Genomic DNA, 19,351 nt, shown 5'->3' on the forward strand with positions numbered 1-19,351 from the left:
TTGTTGGCTACTCTGCGCAGCATGGGATCACAACCGTAATAGCTTCCAATCTGAGCGTTTAGTTGCTCTCGTAGACTACCATGGTCTCAAGGCGTGAGAACACTGATCATACCTGTCACTTTTAATGAGCGCACTCACTTCACCAATTAGGCACTATGTAATATGAGTGGGTACGTGTGTGGGATCTGAAAATAACTGGAATCCAAACCAAGAAGATATTTTTATTCACATGTCAACGCAGGGATAATTACTTTATTATCACACCCATCTTTAAATGAATAATAATTGATGACCATCTTTATTGCAAACAATATCATGAAAACTATACTATTACACAGGTCCAAATGCAGATTCACAGATAAGGGCTTTAGGAAACACAACTGTCCTAATGTGGTCCCTGAAAATACCAACACAGAATGATAAAATCCGTTCTCTTATAATTAGTGTTCACAATTTGACAATAAAGCAGAAATAATTTCAAAAGTTATGTTCCCATCTGTCAGTGCTTTGAGACACATCAGCTAACAAAATAGTTTAAGCTTTTTAAGTCTAAGATGAAAGTGATAGATTTTATTCAACAAGTGATCAAATCAAGATTACCTAGTGAACTTTGGCTTTTAGTTTAAAGGTCCCATGTCATGCTATTTTTCACGCATCTCCATTTGTTCTAAGAACCCCCAAAACATAGTATTTGAGGTTTATTTTCCCAAACTCACCGGTTTTTCAGAGTTTTGGCCGCTGAAAAGTCACTTTCTGAGCCCACCCACTCCGAACTCATGCTGTTTTATAAACACAAGACAGAGCGTGGGGGCGGGGCGTTCATCGGTACATACATAGACTGTAGAAAATACATACATAGAACTTCGCGAAGGACGCTGACATGCTCACCTTCGTGGGCGTGTCTGTTTACATGTCAACCACGGCAGAGAGCTTCCTGGAGGCGCGGCTTCTCCAGCTCAGTGCCGCGTCAAATTCGTCATCAATGTAAGAACGCATCATCACAATGGAGCGAGGTGTTTGTGCTCACCCTGCAGTAAGAAAGGAGCAAATCACCCTCTAACTAACGATTCAATGAAAAAACTCTTTGGGGCATGTGTATGAAGCCCAAATAGCACTTTTATGATGTTTAAAGCACAGAAAAGTCAATTTAGCGCAACATGGGCCCTTTAAACAGATACGAGATATGAAATCATCACCAAAGTGACTTAAGGGTTCCTTGAGAGTTTGTCTCGTGTGTCTTATCAACAAGTTTTTACTGTCATGAATGTAGAGAATAGCTTTTAATCCTGAAAACATCTCATTATAAGAGGCCAGATCATTTCCCCATAGACTTTGTATTAATTTAGTCGTATCTTTGTTTCACAAACTCTATGAGATTCATCCGAGTTTATCTGTATCCTAAAGGTTTTACTGGACTATTGAACAAAGAAAGTAGGCTAATCTGCGGAATCTTAGCAAAGCTAATCACTGGCGGCTTTGCACATGATCTAAATCCTTTCCAAGATGCTAGCTAAATAAATGTGGCTAGCTATTAAAGGATTGCTATGGCTAGCCAGCCTGTGCACCGTCCTATTTATTACCATTTGTCAAGATTCAATTTAGCAAAAGATTAGCACAACTTCCACTGTAATAGTGAAAACACAAATTTGATACGTAAACAAGTACTCTCAATTTACAATTCATTCATTATTTCATCTTTAGGTTTTATTGTGGTTACCATGGAAACACCACACTGATCAATAGGTGGCAAAGTCAAGAGTCATTCACACTAAATCGTGTTAGAGACAAAGATGAGTCTTTCCTGAGCCCTTAATTACTTTTGAGTCAACTGCAGTTTTTTCCTAAAGTCTTGAAAATCACTAATCAATATTCCAGTGCCCTATTTAAATTACACTGATGCTAAGTCATGTTTTACTTGCACAATGGTAACAGAGTTCAAGAGCAAGTGCATGAAGATGATACTGGGGTTGTTGATGCAACCACATTTAAAGTTGTTGTATAACGGGTAGAGGGTACAGTGTGAATGTAATATTTTAATTTAATTCACTCAACTTCCATCTATCACAAAAAAAAAACCCTTTTGATTGACTGTATGGGCAGGTGGTGGGGAAACCACAAATAACTACAGTATTTGGTTCTCAGCGTCACCTACAGCGTGCAGATAAGTACCTATGAATGAATGAATGAATGAAATGATTGTGTAGGAGGAGGTGCTTTTATACTCACTCAGATTTTATCCACAACTCAACCTACTCTCGACCACGTTACCATGGTGATTTACTGCAGTAAAAAGTTAACCAGCGTAATAAGAGGAAATCCAGCATTGGCCGCTGAAGATTGAAGACTTAAGTTACAAATTAGCACTAAATCTCAGTCAATAACACATTTTCATCACTGTAAAACTCCATAAACTACTAATAATTAACTAAGAATTCTTCAAAAAAGAGTTAAAAAGTTAAGTCAGAGGTAAAATGCAAGCAAAGGCTTTGGATCTGTGTCTGTGTTTTTGCACAAAAGCAAATTTATGAGGTCTAGTACTATAGCTATAACTGTTTATTTCCCTCTGTGGGAATAAAAGTTGCAGTTTGCTGTCCCTGATGTTAGATAAAAACCCCTTAATCGCATTGGCCCATTTATTGTCCTGCTACAGTTTGTGTGACGCATTGGTGTGTGTATATTAGATGTCATTTCCTTCATTAAATGTGCGCGCAATCATCCATGTGACATTAGCTCCATACCAGGGTCTCCCTCCATTTTATCTCATTTTGCTGCTCCAGCACACTAGGGGACCTTTTCATTTTAAATGAGATGTGATGCAGCAGTATTAGCCACAATATCAGGCCTGGACTACACAGCCTGAGAGGTTTGTTAGGCTTGTTGTGTAGTGCTGGAGGGGAAAAAAGCCCCAGAGTGATTCAGTAACATTGTTCCCAGCAGGTTGACATGTGGAATGGAGAGCCACAGACTGTAAATGGATGCTTTAGTGCAGTGCATACGCATCCCAAATCCTCCAAGACAAGACCTCCTAGCAGCTGGAAACTCCAGGAGTCGTTAATAAGGAAAGTCATGATGGATATCTCGCTTCACGGCCTGCAGCGTTTCCCCCGAATGAGAGGACAACATCGACAGGGGAAGAATGAGTTTTAAATCACCTTTGCTACCTCTTTAGCGCGAGAAAGCAACTCGTCCATAAAACTGAGAGAGAGACTCGGAAGTAATTGACTGAATAAAAAAATGTGAATTCCTCATCTGTGGTAAAGCGTTGATATTTTGTGCTTTTAGTCATAAAAAATGAAGATTTTTATTGAAAATGATGGTTAGTTTACTAGAGGTGTAGGTCAATGCAAGTATATTTGTATCGCACAATTCACCAACAAGGCATTTCAACATCAGCTTTATATTGGTAATGCCTGGTTCCTTCCTTCCTCCACTTAATTCAGATCAGTGATCGTCGGTAAGGAGGGAGACAGAAGTGTATAGAAGGGTTTGGGAGACTAAAGAAGAGAGGAAGACAACCAGTAGCAGATTATTTCGTAAGATTTGAGATTACTGGTCATCTTGTTTATGTTGATGTAGGTTTAGTCTTTCCTACTGTTTGTAGTAGTGGTTGGACACTGTTTGTAATGTGGGGTCGGCCCAGCGTTCTCCTGGTGCTGGGACATCTGGCCACACCCAGTATATTGTACAAAGTAAAACCTGGTTTTATAATTGCGTTTTCCTTACTTTTCCCCTTGATTATCCTATGGTCCGCAGTCAATCAACCAGTCAATCAATCCACGAAACATGTGTTGCTTCCATTCTTTTTTCCCAAAGCTAAAGCCTTAAGCACCACATGGTTTCAGGTTTCTTGTCAGATCATATATGTGTTCGCTTGGCTTTTTTCCCTCAGAGTAGCGTTTGGCTTTGCTGCTCTCAGACCTTACCATAGAGGGTCAAATTCGGACACTCATCTTCACTTTGCATGAATAAAATGTTATGTTTATACCAAGAAGGTGTCCGCGGAGAATTCTTCACATCATCACATCAACATTTAGATACAGGGGAACCCACCACACACATCTTGAAAGTTGGTTGATGTTTTCCTTGATACTCAAGATTACTGAAGACTATAGCAGATGTGTGCTGACACTAGCCCTTGGATCTTGTATTAACATTGATTTAAATAAAAAAAATGTAAAATTAAATCTTAAAATTTAATTAGCAATTCATGTTACTGCTGAACTGTCAAGGGTGCATATGGCTTTTGTTTTGAATTGATTATTTCTTTGAGAAATCCTCCTAATGTAGGCACACCATCAGTGTGTGGGAGCAGTATTTATGCCTCAGGTCAGTGGTTTTGTGCCCAAAGCACACCGAAGGGCAAGTAAAAATCTGGAGGTGCACCTATTGTGCAAAATAGCTTTCTTAACACGTGCTATCACTCATATCATGTACAATATCTGTAAATGTGCAAAATTATTTTACTAATGCCAAAATAAAATGTGACAAAGACAACTATGTATATATATTAACAAACTATTTAAAATTTTTTTTAAAAAAATCGAATTTGCCTCTGTATTATGAATAGAGTGCATACAAAGTAGTAAATTAAAAAACGAATCATTTTTGTGTAGTTGTATAGTGCAATAAATTATACAGGATTTGTTCACCGTTTGGGAACCACTGCTTCAGGTATTAGATGTTTTACTCTCTCAACTGAGCTCCTGTCAAGCAAAAACAATTCTGATGTCAAAGAAGAAGAAAAAAAAAACACCCTACACAATCTTTTCAAAGTAATGTAATCAAGGTTTTTCCTGAGCAGATGCAACTGTTAATCATCTGCCTACATGGCAAAGCTGCCTCGGGATGCTGAAATTGTTGATGACATTACATTAAAAAAGCATTTTATTTTCTCAATTAAGATCCATTTGCGCTTTTTTGTATGTGTTCCTTAGTCGTAAGCCCTCTGTCTCCAACTCTCTCCATCATTTTCTGTTCCAGATGTTTCGATGGCCCATTGCCAGCCAGCTGGATGGAAATGAGATGTTGGAGATTCAAATATACAACTATAGTAAAGTCTTCTCCAACAGGTAAGACATGATGCTCCGCCACTGTTTGAGAACAGCATTTATCACACAAACAGCATTCTAATAGTTTAACGCTGTCGGGAATGATTCCGATCACCTTTTTTAACACAGGTAAAGACATCTTCCGCAAAACTGCAAAAATGTATGAACAAATGTCAAAATTTAGAATTGCTGCTTGCAAGAATGTTTATAAAAAGGCAGAATGTTTATAAAAAGGCAGAATACTGTACATGTGTATATGCTCTAATTATTTGAAACATTCCAGTCAAACCTTTTACTAAACACTTATTTTTAAGCCAGTTTTGTCTTGTTCTTGGAGAGCTTCTGTCCTTCTGGTTTTCGATGCCTCACTGTCACACACACTTCAGTACATTAAGGTTTATTGATAAATAGTTCAAAAAGCCTTCACTTAAAGTTTTGTTTCTTTGTACAGTTGTATAACCTGCTTGAACCTGAAATAAAACTTATATCTCCTGAATTACAAAAGGATGTTTTTATCCTTAAAGAAAGAGGAACTTGGTAAAAATAGAGGGAAATTGATGAATTTAGCCTCTAGTGATGTTGATTTACTCACCATCTTTAACTATAGATGGCTGAAAAAGTGTTTAAAAATGTATGTAGAAATATGCACTCAAAGTAAACATGTAAAAATGTAATTTGCTATAAAAGGTACATGGTATTTTTAATTTGATCATCTCTCATTAGGCTTGGTTAAAGGGAAACTTCCTTTTCAGCCATCAGTGCCAGCCCACATTATTATTGGACAATGGGAGGAAGCTGAGGTACTTAAGATGCATCCTGGGGTAGAACATATAAACTCTGCCTAGAAAGACCCTGGCTTGGACTTGGTTCCACAATTAACCTCCATTAAGCTAAATACACAACTGAGTGTAACAGTTACTATGAAGCAGTCTGAAAAGGCTGTGTGTGCTTCCTCTGAGGTTGATACCTATTAGAGCATTGATCGACTGTGAGAAAGCGGCACTTTGATCTCTGCGGTCTTCTCTTGTAGACAAGCATTGATTTCATGTCCACAGAAGTGGTCACTTCCCCAATAAATAAACAATTAAACGCCTCTTTAATAAAATAATGGAGTGATCTACAACTCACTTTATCGTCAGCATTAATCTGTATTGTTTTTTTAAGAATGTATTGAATATATCTATCGTTGTAAGAAGGATTTATTTCCATTAACTTTGAGTGATTACTGAAAGATTGCGGCTAGAATTGTAGGGAGTGACCCGTGAAGGGGTTGGAACACCTCTGGTTACATGTCATCCGTAAACATTAGTTTACTTCTAACCTGATACTATGGCTTATTTTTTAAAAAGTACTTTTTGAAGTAACCTTAAAATGAAATTGTAGTGTGCTTAAAGCCACAGCGCAGACTTTGTGACCTAATATGAGTTATGAGTTATTTTAAATTATTCCTCAGGCCAATATACAGCGCTTGACAGCATCAGTGCGCCGACCGGGGCTTCCCTCTGAAGTACCGAGTATGTAAGTTTAGAGAAAATGGACTGTCGTTGGCCAGGTCATGTGACCTGGAGAATGCTTGGAGAACGTTTCACTTTATGGCAGTCACGTGACCACAGGCTCTGATATACTAACGGAGCTAAGGCTTTTGCTAGTATTTTTCACTAAGTAGTGCTTTTTGGTCACTCCATGTGTGTGTGTGTGCGTGTGTGTAAGCGGTGACATAGGAGAGAGAGAGAGGTCTGATCACTTCTTTTCCTTCTTCTTCTCCAGCCGTATGTTTTATGATTTTCTATAGAAGGCGGCGACATCGTGACATTTGACGCACAGCATTACCAGTAACCTAATTAATGCAGATTCACTCTAATGAGTGTAGTAGTTTGTAGAATGCCTTCACTAAAGTAGAAATTCATTCCAAACTTTGAGTTACTTTACTTTAACAACTGCTGAAAGACTTTTTTTTTTTTACATACGTTTTATTATTTTGTGTGCTGGTGGATTTTTCTCAAAACACACTTAGTGCTGTGGCTCCCAAAACATTGTAAATCATTGTCTAAATTATAAACAAGAAATTTCCACCTATTGCATCATGAGGTTTGCAAACACATCTTACTCGGCAATGTGAGGAAATACTTAATGGAAATTCCCTTTTCTGTTGCTTTGGAATAGTTTTTCTTGTTTTGCTTATTATATTATTTTCCATCTCTTCACAGACTCAGAAGTCCTCTTCATGTGAACTAAATCCAATCCAATCCCATTGTTACAGTGGCTGTGTGTTTGACTTACAAATGTGTCCCATATAGAGTTAATTGTCCAGATCGGCAAAGCATTACATCGCCCCCCACCACACACACACAGCCATTAAAAGCTGAACACGTGTGCCTTTGTGTGTTGTATGTAGGTGGCAATTACATGTAGCTGTCCTAATAATTTATTTGTGTGACCTGATCAGGTCTGAGAGAGAGAGAGAGAGAGAGAGAGAGAGATGTGTGTTGTGATGCATTTCTCAGCCACGTCCAGTGATGACTGATGGTTAAAAAGTGGATGACGCGTGTGCAGACATATGTCGTATCTGCTCTACATCAAGGCGTCTGCTAACTGTCTTCAAGACGTCTGTGGTGCCAAAGGGCAAAATAAAAAGTGACAGCTGGACTCTCACTACACTACACTCTCATAACTCATATCAACGTCCAGATCAGCTTCTGCCCTAAATAACCTGAAGATCCAAGTCTCCTGCAGTTTGTCACAAAGTTTAACAAACAACTTTTATTTCAGCTTGATTTGCTCCCAGGAGCAGTGTTACTTGTTCATTCTCTTTTGTCCATGAGTTGACAGAAATGACAGAAAGGCCAGGGCCAAAGACCGGGGTATGTGTCCAAATAGTCCCTCCTATCTCCTTTCCTATCCACTTTTCTTTACCCCGGAAGTGTTTGAGTGGTGGCCATAAAAAGGAGCATTCCACTTCTCTAAAAGCTAAGGGAAGGAGGCTCAATGCTTCCTTTATAACCTTCTCTAGCCTAGGAAACACTGATGCATCCTTTACCACATAGGAATTCTTTGTGCGGTTGTACATTTTATGCCGACATACACATAATTTATTATACTAATTGATTATAATATAGTCATTTTATCACAGTATTAATACATATGAGTGCTGTGTGTTTCCGCCAACATACTATCCTAAATGTTCATCCAACCACAACCATGCACAAGTTTAATTGAGTAAATCATTGAAGATGAGCCGTGGCTTATTGTTCTCACAGCTGCTCTGTGTCCACAGGCTGCGTAATTAACAGGGTAGCTGATCCCCTTTGTCACTGAAGGCGCCAAAGCCCTGTTAAGGCCAGTGTGTCACACCTCGCCACTACAAGTAGCATCACATTACCACAACACAAACAGAGCGCAACACAAATAGAGCGCAACACAAATGGAGCGCGACAATGCGTGATGATCTCTGTGCTGCAAAGCCATATGGATCATATTTTTATGATGTGAGGCAGAAACTGGCTGTAATGGTCTATGGATTACACTTTGTGTGCCACTGAACAGCGAGGCTTATAAGAAATGTATTAATGTTGTTTAACCTGAGGTTGTAATACTTACAGTAAGTAAATTAAGGTGAAGGACTAGTTCAAGTTAGATGTTTAAATCCCATCTTAATCTAGGATATTCTGTAATTCAACTTTAGTATTAGATATGTAGTTTAAAAATGAATACAGGCTTACATAATAAACAGAGATTAAATCATAATAGCTAATAATTTAAAAGACACATTGAAATTATAGCAACATTGTTTTGATTGATGTCTAATTCCCCGAAGTAGGTGAAATATTGCTCTGGCCTCTCCTTGATGTTTGACAGACATTACATCTTTCTCATGTCAGACTCTGTAATTAACTAATAAATAACTAGAAACTCACATGTCAGGGAACAAAATGTCTAGCCTGGGAATAAGCAACACCCACTTACGTTTCTGTATTAAACTTTGTCTATCTTTACAGTTTTTCTCAGTCGTTTGGTGCTTTTGTCAGATCAGAATGTCATTTGTGCACATCATAGTAGCAATTTCCCTTTCCTCTGAACAAATTGCAAATGCTTTCGGACATGTATCAGTTGCTTTCATACAATTCTCTGCTGTTTTATAACATTATCATTTGCTCATGTCATGTCAAAATTCACTATACTTACGGATGCTGAATCGTCGTTCCCAATAAAACTAATAGTCTTCATTTCATTGCTTCAGTCATTACATACAAAATTGTTCAACTAGTGATCAAATTCTGTCAAGCAAATTTTATACCTTTTTTTATAATTTTTTTCTGGAAATGTTTCCTAAATTGAACAATTGCTCTCAGGTGAACTTCAGCTTTCACTCATGAGGAGGTGTGTGAAGTATTATGACGCGTTCACGCCAAATGCGTCGAAAGCGTCAAAAGCGGCAGGTTTACATTCACAATACATGATGGACGTGCTTCTAGGGAGCGTCGGAGGTCCCGTTGTGCGTCCCGTGCCTCCTGTGTGGCGCGTTTTGAAGCTCCTCCAACATGGCCAATGCTGGTGTTGGGATTGTTGAACTTTTGGGGCATATCTCGGCGCATTGACCAATCAGGAGCGTTCCCCAACCGTGATGTATTCAGAATAATGAGATGAAAAAAAATTAGAAGAAAAAAAAAAAACACTAACCTGAGGCGGAGACAGAAGGACAGGCGCTCTTCTGCTGGAATAGAGCGCCTGTAGTTGGTGTCCTGGTAGGAGATGTGAGCGCCGATGCCGGTCAGCAGGTCGTCAAACTGGGTACGGGAGAGACGGAAGTAGCGCTGAAAGCGACTCTCGTCCGAGCGCAGCTCTGGTGAATCTAGAAATGGCGCAGAGGCGCAAATGAAGCCAAGCCACTCTCTGGATAATGTAGAGCTGATGAACGGGAGTCGGAGGCGGTGTGTTCAGCAAGGAACTCCAAACTTTATTCTCCATTCACCCACACTTCTCTATAGCCCTCTGACATCACAGTGCACACACTTAGTCACACCAAAATACATCCGACCGGAAACACCGCCTTCTCAACACAATGTTCCACCACTTCACAGTCACTGGGTGAATTATGAACGTAACTGATCGCCACAATATCATCCGTTGTATGAACACCACCGGCCACAGAGAAGCCCCTCCCCTCGACGCGATGAACGCACATCCCTAGAATCTTCAACACTGGTGACAAGTGTCTGTATTCAATGAGCACAAGTGTCCAACAACGCGCGTGAGGCACGATTTTGACGTCCAAAACGCATGGTGTGAACGTACCATTAGTTGAGACCAATGACAAGCCACTTATTCACAGTCACTCAGGGATGAATCCCATGAACCAAGCAGGACATAGTGCGTACCATTTCTACAATTCTGTGACACAGAAATGGAAGGTCAGAATCGTGGAAGAGGGGTGAGGAGGAAGGGGAAGAGGGAGACGAGGCCAAATACAAATTCCTCATAAAATTAGGGTTACAGTTGTGGACCATGTTGTCAATGACGGCCTGACAATGGCTGAGGCTGGTCAGAGTGTGCAATCAAATGTTGGAAGAACCACTGTGAATTCAATCATTCAAACATTTTGTAGGGAGAACATGTATGTATAGTATTGGACAGTAATCCAACATCTCATGGTATCTCATGTTTACTCTAAATTACTGTAATTTTACTCTGCACCACATGGGATTGAAAGACAACCTTGCAGAGGTGGAAGAGGACCCCTTTATACCCCGCAGCAAGAGGAAGCCATTTGTTCAATGGTGATTGGAAACAATGCAATAAGGTTGAAAGAAATTCATAGAGGGTGACAATGTATTTGGCAATATTAAACCTGTTTCAGCTGCAACAATTGAAGAGAAATGAAAATGCGCATGAAACAATTGTACAAAGTGCCATCTGAACGGAACAGTGAAAGAGTGAAGAAGATCCGTCACCAGCATGTACAGGTAAAACATGTCTTCTATGTGTACTCTAATGTTCAGCACTAGGGATGTCCCGATACAACTTTTTCACTCCCGATATGATACCGATACTGCAGCCTTGCGTATTGGCCGATACCGATATTGATCCGATATGATAACCGCACAAATCATGATACTTTTATTACTTATTTTGTCGTGTGGAATTTTAGAAAAAGCTTGATCAAGTGATGTTACTCAAACAGAGAACAATAGTCAGCAACAGTAGGTTACTTTGTTGGAATGTGAACCACAGTCATCTATGGGTAGAAGTGCTGGAGCGGAACATTTTATCTGAGAGCATATATCTCTCTAATCAGCACTGTAAACTGTTTTACTTTGCGTAGTTTCATGCAGTACACTAGCAATTTTCTCTCTCTCTCTCTCTCATGTACTGGAGCTAGAAGCCAGTGAACCACTGCACACATTCATATACGTTGAGGAGGCGGGTTTCAATCTGGCCAAAGGTAAAAGGCGTGCAAGTAATTGCATTGGACAGAGAGCAACCACTGATGTCCCAGGCCAATGCAGAGGGAATGTTACAATGTGTGCAGCCATCTCAGAAAATGGCATCCTCATGCATATCCTCCTTCTTGGTCCATATAATACACAACATCTGCTGACTTCTTTAGACACTCTTTACAGGGACATCGTCCCTGAGAATGAGAGGGGTGGAGGCCAACTCAACGCGCATGTTGTTGTGTGGGATAATGTCCGTTTTCACCACTCACATCTGGTCAGACAGTGGTTTGCAGCACATGACAGGATGCTGGTCGAATATCTCCCTCCCTCTTTACTCCCCATTCCTTAATCCGATAGAGGAGTTTTTCTCTGCCTGGAGGTTGAAGGTTTATGACCGGCGTCCACATGCGCAAAAATGGCTCTGCAAGCAGCCATGGATCCAGCATGTGACGACATCACAGCAGAGTCATGCAGAGGGTGGATTCGCTACTCCTGGAGATACTTATCTTGCTGCATTCCAAGGGATGATCCATTGTGATGTAGGAGAAAATATGTGGCCAGACTGATAGAACATCTGGATGTGCCAGAATGATTTACCTATGTTCACTTACAATATGTACTGTTACAGTATATTGTTCACATTTGTGCACAGCTCTACCAAAAGGGTGTTTCTTATGTTTGTTCTAGTGACTGTAGTGTATTTTTCTTTTGCACAATGCTGTAGAATTGCAAAGAGCATATACAGTAAAAATGTGAAACATACATATTCAGTGTCTTGTACTCACTCACTCCCCTAACTACTGCAATGTGTTTTTTTCATTGGAAAACACAGAGAGAATAAACTGTAATAATGAAAACATGACAAAGCCATTTGACTATCTTGTTCATAATCGATGGTGTCAAGACATTTTGGTGACACTGGCAGTTTCATTGACATGAATACTTGCTTTTGAGGAATAGACTATCCATTTTGAGCAAGTGACGTGCTTTTGCAGGTTGTCTACTAGGTTTTGCAGTTTGCACTGATTGTTTTGAGAAATGCACTAACTGCTGTTCAAATGTAAACAGTGATGTGACAAAAGCACCAAAGAATGTTTTGAGTGAAAAACTGTATTTTCACTCAAATCATTTAGCTAAAGGGCTTACATCAACTACCGGTACTGGGAATTCCTAACAGCTTGGCTGAGTTTGATCAGTCGGAATCACAGTTGATTAAATGGCAAAGTGCCAGATCAGTTTTTTAGCATAAAAAAGGACTTGAGTCGAACTTTGTAACAGTGCATTTCAGCAATGTGCTGCAGTAGAAAGATAGAGTATGGTGCACACAGTTAAAATCAGTAATGAGACGTATTCCTTTCATTGACTGTTAAATCATGTCTCCTAACCTCTATGTTTTCTATGGTTTTACATCTAACCGCGGGCCCATTGATCTCTGGTTCCTAACTGGATTTACTAGATCCGGCTTTCCTTTACTTCTCACTTTTATCAAATGCCTCTTTAAACAGTCGTTCACATGTCAGTGCAGATTAAACTCCTTTAGTCGCATAATTCCACCTTGAGAGGGAACATGCAAACTATTTGTATGTACAGAAAAACTGAGTTTGTGAATTAAATGAAGATTGATTAACCCTAGATTGATTAAAAATGGAATTATAAGAGGGCTCAAAAGGCCTTTACTTTACTAGGGTGATTAAGAGGTTAATATATTCAAGCCGAGTGAAATATAAAAAAAAAAAAACCTTGTGGGTTGGAAGCTCTGTGTAGGCTATAGAAGTAACAAAAAAGATAGCATGGATTTTCCCCATGCAATTAAAACACAGTTAATTTATCTAGTTCTGGTTGAGTTTGCAAGGCAAACCGAGTAAAGTGATGTATGAACCCATTAAAACTTGTGCTTTGGATCTTAAGAATCTTTAAAACTTTTACTGAAGCACATTTTTGTATATAAATTCTAGCAGCTGGGTGTTACTGTATATAATGCACTTTTATACAATCAGTGCCTCGCTGTGCTCATAAACATGGGATGTAATTTCTTGCTTACCCCAATTCCATATAGTCCTACAGAGACCTGGTTACTGGCAAACACACACAAACACAATCACTGGATGATCGCTTCAATTTAAGGAAGACATGGGCTACTGGCGGCCCAGTAAATTTTATACGGCCTCCAAAGTAAAAGTAAAAAATGACCGAAAAATACACAAAACAAAAGCGAGAATACAAAGAATTACAACTTTGCAGGAAAATACAGTAAAAAAGGAAAAACACATAAAATGCTCCCAATACTACTACAAAATGAAGAAAACAGCAACAGTAATACACAAAATAACACAAAACGACAACAATAGTACAAAAAAGACAACAAAAAGAAAACAATTCCTCTCCAAACCCACATTACTAACAAACAAGCAAAACGACAACAGAATTATACAAAAATTACTCAAAAAAATGTAAATTCTACAGGAAAAATACACAAAAGGACAACGGAAATGCACAAAATGCAATCATAACCAGCAAGGCAACAACAAACACAAAGTTACTGTTAAAACTATTTTAATGCTCAGATTCAGTCATTCATTTTCAGACCCACTTATTCCCGTTCACGATTGCGGGGGTCTGCCGGTGCCAATCTCTGGCTCTCATTGGGCGCTAGGCGGGGGTACACCCTGGATAAATGCTGACATGAACGTTGATAATGTGGCCCTTCAATCAAACAAACATATTTTTGTTGCCCCCACTGTGATAGAAGCTGCTCACGTCTTATTTAGAGGCTTGAAATAATGTAATGTAATGTAAGGTCAGAGCACATAACTCCAGTTTTACTCCAGAATAGACTTTAAAGTTCTGCTGCTGGTGTATAAATCTATGAATGGGTTTGGTCCAGAATACATCAGTGAGATGTTAGTCAGGTATGAACCCAGCAGGTCTCAGATCTATGGACACAGGTCAGATAGTGGAGCCCAGAGTTCACAGCAAAAATCACTTTTAATTGTTATGCTGCAATTATATCCTTTATGAAACCAGATAAAAGCCTTTTTCTATAGAGACCTGGCAAAATTAGTGCAGGAACAAACTGCCAGCAGAGCTGAAGTCAGCATCCAATATGAGCATAGAATATTTGTCTCTGCTACTTATGACCAAGAGGGAGATTTTTAATCATACTATTGTTGATTTAATGTTGATTTTAAACCCCGTTAAATAGTTAAATGTTCTTATTGATTTATAAAGCACATTGAATCGCCTTGTGTATGAAATGCGCTATACAATTACATTTGCCTTGCCTTGCCTTATACATATTGGTGTGAATGGATGAAACACTACTACTGTGTCTGGACCTGACAGCCTTTTTTTGCTGAGAGTTAGTGATGGTTACCTTATCTTTGAGTGTTTTAATAAGTATATTTTAAAATGTGCTTGGCCTCCACCTCTCAGTTGCAGCTTGCTCCTTTATTATTATTATTATTATTATTATTATTATTATTATTATTATTATTATTATTATTATTATTGTTTGGAGTTTGGTTATTCATCATTTTAAGGTTTTTTTTTGGGAAGCAGACTAAATTACCCTCTTCAAAAAGTCTCAATTCAGTTCATCCAGTCATGAATTCAATTTAAAATGCTCAAATGTTGCTTATAGAAAGCGAATCTGAACTTTCATAAGGACAAGACCCTGTAAAAGAAAATAAAACAGCTTTCATGGAGCTAAATAAAAAACCAGAGATGAATAATTTAAATTGAACATACCCAGCACCTTCTTAAAAAAAAGTGCTCTGCAGAGCGTAAAGCACACAAGCAAAGGAATGTATACCATTGTGAGGTGCTTAGATGTTAGGTGAAGTTTAGTCCTGCACTAGAAATTAGTTTTGAAGATGTAAGAAGATGTTTTCTGTCTGTGTCTGTGTTCCCTGCTTGTGCTGCTGTGATGTTTCTACATCTACAGAACAGTTACCTCCAACTGTGTCCAACCTCGAGAATGACTGTGTCTGAAAGAAGTATTTACATTTCAAAGGTGCGGTAGACTCTTTAACCTTTACCAGGTAATTCCTAAGAGTCGCTTGGAGAAACTTGAGGAAGACAAAGACAAACTACAAACTGAAAGTGATGGGAGCTTTGAATTATAAAGCAGATGAAAGTAAATTGTTGCCAGAGCTTCTATCAATAATGAATGGCACCTTTTGAAGCATTGAAAAGTACCATGATAGGCTCTGTGCTGTTGAATTATTCAGCATATGTACACACGTTACACGCACGGAGAGCTTGATTGGACCGGTTGATCACTCTTACTTGTACACAAACTGTATATAATACAACAGAGGGTTGAATTTGTAAATGAAAAAAACTCCTCTGATGTGTAGAAGCTTTAGTTTTACACCATAAACCTCACAGGAACTCTTCTTTTGTCACATTAAGCCTGTAAAGTTGAGGGATGGAGTAAAGACTGGCAACGGTCTGCCTTAGAGGAAACATCTGCCAGCACCAGAGAAACACAAAACCACTCAATGTGAATCAAAATATTTAATTCCCGCTCATTATAAAGGGTTGATAGTATGTTATGGGGTGGGGGTTTCTTGTTCTGGGGCTTGGCTGGTGTGACGGGGGCGCCGTGTTCCCGGAGCTTTGGGGAGTTGTTGCTGTTTCTGCCGGTTCTGCATCTGGCCCGGGCTTTCCTTGGTCTGTGGCTCCTGCTGGCTTTCCCGCCGGCACAGCACTGGTGGTTCCCCCTTGGGTGGGGACCTCGTCTCCTTGGCTGGGTCGCTAGGTTGGGGGGGTGCCACATTGTATGATTTTTAAAGAACTTATTTTTTAAATTATTGTGTAAAATAAGTACATTTGGCACCTACAAACAAGCAGGCATTCTGACTCTTAAAGACCTGTTACTTCTTCATTAAGAAACTCTTCTATCTATCTATCTATCTATCTATCTATCTATCTATCTATCTATCTATCTATCTATCTATCTATCTATCTACACCCTTTTGCCATCACGCTTAAATGCACATCTCTTGTGCCCAGGGCTTTGGAACAGATCTGATATCTGATCATGACATAATTTTTGAAATGTTTGCTGCCAACACATAGCTCTGTTCTTCTTGTACGCACACATCTACCCCCTCTGTTCACCCCTACCATTCTAGCTTATAGTATTCAAGCGCTGCATTGTTTTACTCCTAATATTCTTTATACATACTGTATGTCATTACACTGGAACAGTAGTTTTCATCGTTGTCGCAAAAAGATTGCACTACATGTTGTGTCAACCTATAACAACAAATGTAGACTTGGTGAAAAGAAAAAGTGTTGACGTGGCATCACAACACGATTAGAGAGCAGGATAGAAAATATGAGATCAGCACAAAAAGAAAATACATTAAACCTCTTTTTTCTCATTGTCACAAAAGTCTAATACAGTGTTTCCCTACGGTTTTTGTCTCATGTACCCCCTGAGGCCTCTCCTCAGATTAAGAAAACCCCTTCGTCTCTCCAATTTACTAACTTTTCTTGTTTTATTTACTTTTTAGTTTATAGATTGAAAAAAAATGTCAACCTGTACATTTAACGCATGCTAAATATCAATTTTGTGCATTACAATTATTGTATAGCAGAGAATATATTGACCTCAGTTTTTAGTTATGTGCATAACACCGTAGTAACAATTTGTAGGATATTAAGGCCACAATATTGTTTATTTCATTAATGCAGTTTATTGTCAACGGGTGGAAAAGCTGTTGGATGAGCATGTACAGTGTCTGAAATAGGCTTAAAAATGACTCAGCATGTTGGAAATATATTCATCAATGTTTCCAAGTACCCCATGCAATGTGTTCAAGTACCCCTAGGGGTACACGTACCCCTGGTTGGGAACAACTGGTCTAATACACTGAGGTGGCTGCCATAGCTGGAATACAGAGGAAAAGACAAGAGGCTAGTTGGATACTGACACTGACAAAAAATGTACCAATAGTACATTATTCTGATTCTTTTTATTGCTGTTAGTTATCATTGCTGCTGAGTTTGAGTGTGTGTGTGTGTTTCTGTGTGTAGGCTGAGGTTGTATGCCGTTGTTTTACACATTCCTCCCTGAAGACTCATCATCAGCCTGGTGTTTGTGTGTCTGCTCTTCCGAGTAATTCCTTTGTTCGTCCCAGCTTGCGCGGCACAATTATAGATGTGTATTTTTGTGCGTAAATGTAAAGAGCCACTGCCCAACAGCAATATTTTTAAAATTTCATCTCTGTGGCAGACCTTGAAGTGCATTGTGCATTTTTTTTTTCTTGCAATCTACAGCTGTTTAAATTATTCAGCAGATTTAATTAGTCACCTGAATGGGCCATGTGCTGGGTTTCTAGCAGCCATTATCCTACATGAAAGATCCTTGCATTGATGCAGATGAAAATATGAACTTATGTATATGTATCAGGAGCTGCTATTGTGTCATAGAGTTTGTATTCTACAGTATTTTGGATGAGTTAATTAATAACTTAGTTAAATAAAGCTGAATTAATTCGGATATTAATAACATTCAAACACATTTAAAGTACCTTCAGTGCGAATTGCGATTTTATTTTGTTTCAATCTGTTTCATAATAAACAATTTCCGATTTATTTACGCTTTAAATACATATAAAATATTAATTTTAAACCACAGATTACAACAATAAAGCAAACAAATCTGTGGCTTTACCTCTTCAACAGATCTAACTAACTTCAACGTTTCATGAGACATGTAAACATGTGGACTGCACTTCTTAAACACTGTCTGAACTTAACAGGACAGTAAAAGACAGGACAAGAAAAAAAAAAAAAATGAATTGAAGCCTTTGCGATTTGAAAATTGCATTTTATGATATCGCGATAATATCGCAAATGCAACTAATCGTTCAGCCCTCGTTTGCATCCAATTAATGTCTGGGTTTAGACACAGGCTGCAGATGATGTTGCAGCAATAATAATAATAATAATAATAATAATAATAATAATAATCACATCCATGAAGCTTTAACAGCAGAATGATAGAAGACATCTAAATAGAGGATGCAGCATAATTTTCTGTTTGCAAAAAAAATCTATTCAAGTCAGTTTTTCATGCAGTTAAGCAATAAATAGTGTGTTTGTGTTTAGAATGCTATCTGCTTGTACCACATTGCTTTGAGGTATAGAATGTATAGACTGCTGGCAACAGTCAGTACAGACTTATTGCCTGTCAGTGCTTACATCTGCTTCTGTACAGCACAGAACAGTTTATTCACACACACACATTTCCTCGCTGTGAAGAATTAATTAGAGGAGAAATAGACTTCAGGAGATCTTAGGCTTCATATTTCTTTTTACATTTCAGTTTAATACTCGCAGGACAAAGCTTTTACTGGGATAAGAGCATTTGTAGTTTCTATAAAATCAATGTGTAATGTTCTGTAATGAGTCTTTGGTTGGAACGTAGATCGACCAGTAAACAGCGAGCTTCGCCTTCTGGCTAAGACTTTCTTTCTTTTTTTTTAATGAGTTTTTGGATTTCTGTTCAGAATGTGTGACTCTATCCTTGTGTGTGTTTCTGCAGACTGGTGGGGACGTTCTGTATGGTTCTTCAAAATGTTGCTGAGGAGGGACACCTTGAGCTGACCGATACTCTTATAGATGAGAACAACACATCGATTAAGGTGAGTTCAAACAGCTCTTATACCATCGGGAGTCATCACTCTGCACAAAATGCATGTCTACATTAGTGGGCTGTTTGTAGATCTACATACAACTCTTTGGGCATCCTCCACTTTGAACAAAGGTGAAATATTAAGCCACACCTGTGCTCATTGAACCCCAAATAATCCTGACCAATAACCTGTGTTTGGAATAATGGCGTTTAAAATAACG

At 38.8% G+C, this 19,351-nt stretch overlaps 1 protein-coding gene across 20 annotated transcripts in view; it reads left to right on the plus strand.

Annotated features, from left to right (window-relative positions):
* Positions 1-19,351, plus strand: part of otofa (otoferlin a) — a 93,587-nt gene that overhangs the window by 21,203 nt on the left and 53,033 nt on the right. For all 20 annotated transcript variants that reach the window (XR_003672938.1, XR_003672940.1, XR_003672939.1 and 17 more), the window contains exons 3-4: positions 4,981-5,069; positions 19,041-19,140. Coding sequence is in view for 17 of the 20 variants with exons in the window: in XM_028439161.1 (XP_028294962.1) it covers positions 4,981-5,069; positions 19,041-19,140 (189 nt within the window). In the remaining 3 variants the exon portion in view is untranslated. The remainder of the gene's footprint in view (positions 1-4,980; positions 5,070-19,040; positions 19,141-19,351) is intronic.

The sequence above is a fragment of the Gouania willdenowi genome, chromosome 24 (genome assembly GCF_900634775.1).
Source record: "Gouania willdenowi chromosome 24, fGouWil2.1, whole genome shotgun sequence".
Classification (NCBI taxonomy): Eukaryota; Metazoa; Chordata; class Actinopteri; order Blenniiformes; family Gobiesocidae; genus Gouania; species Gouania willdenowi.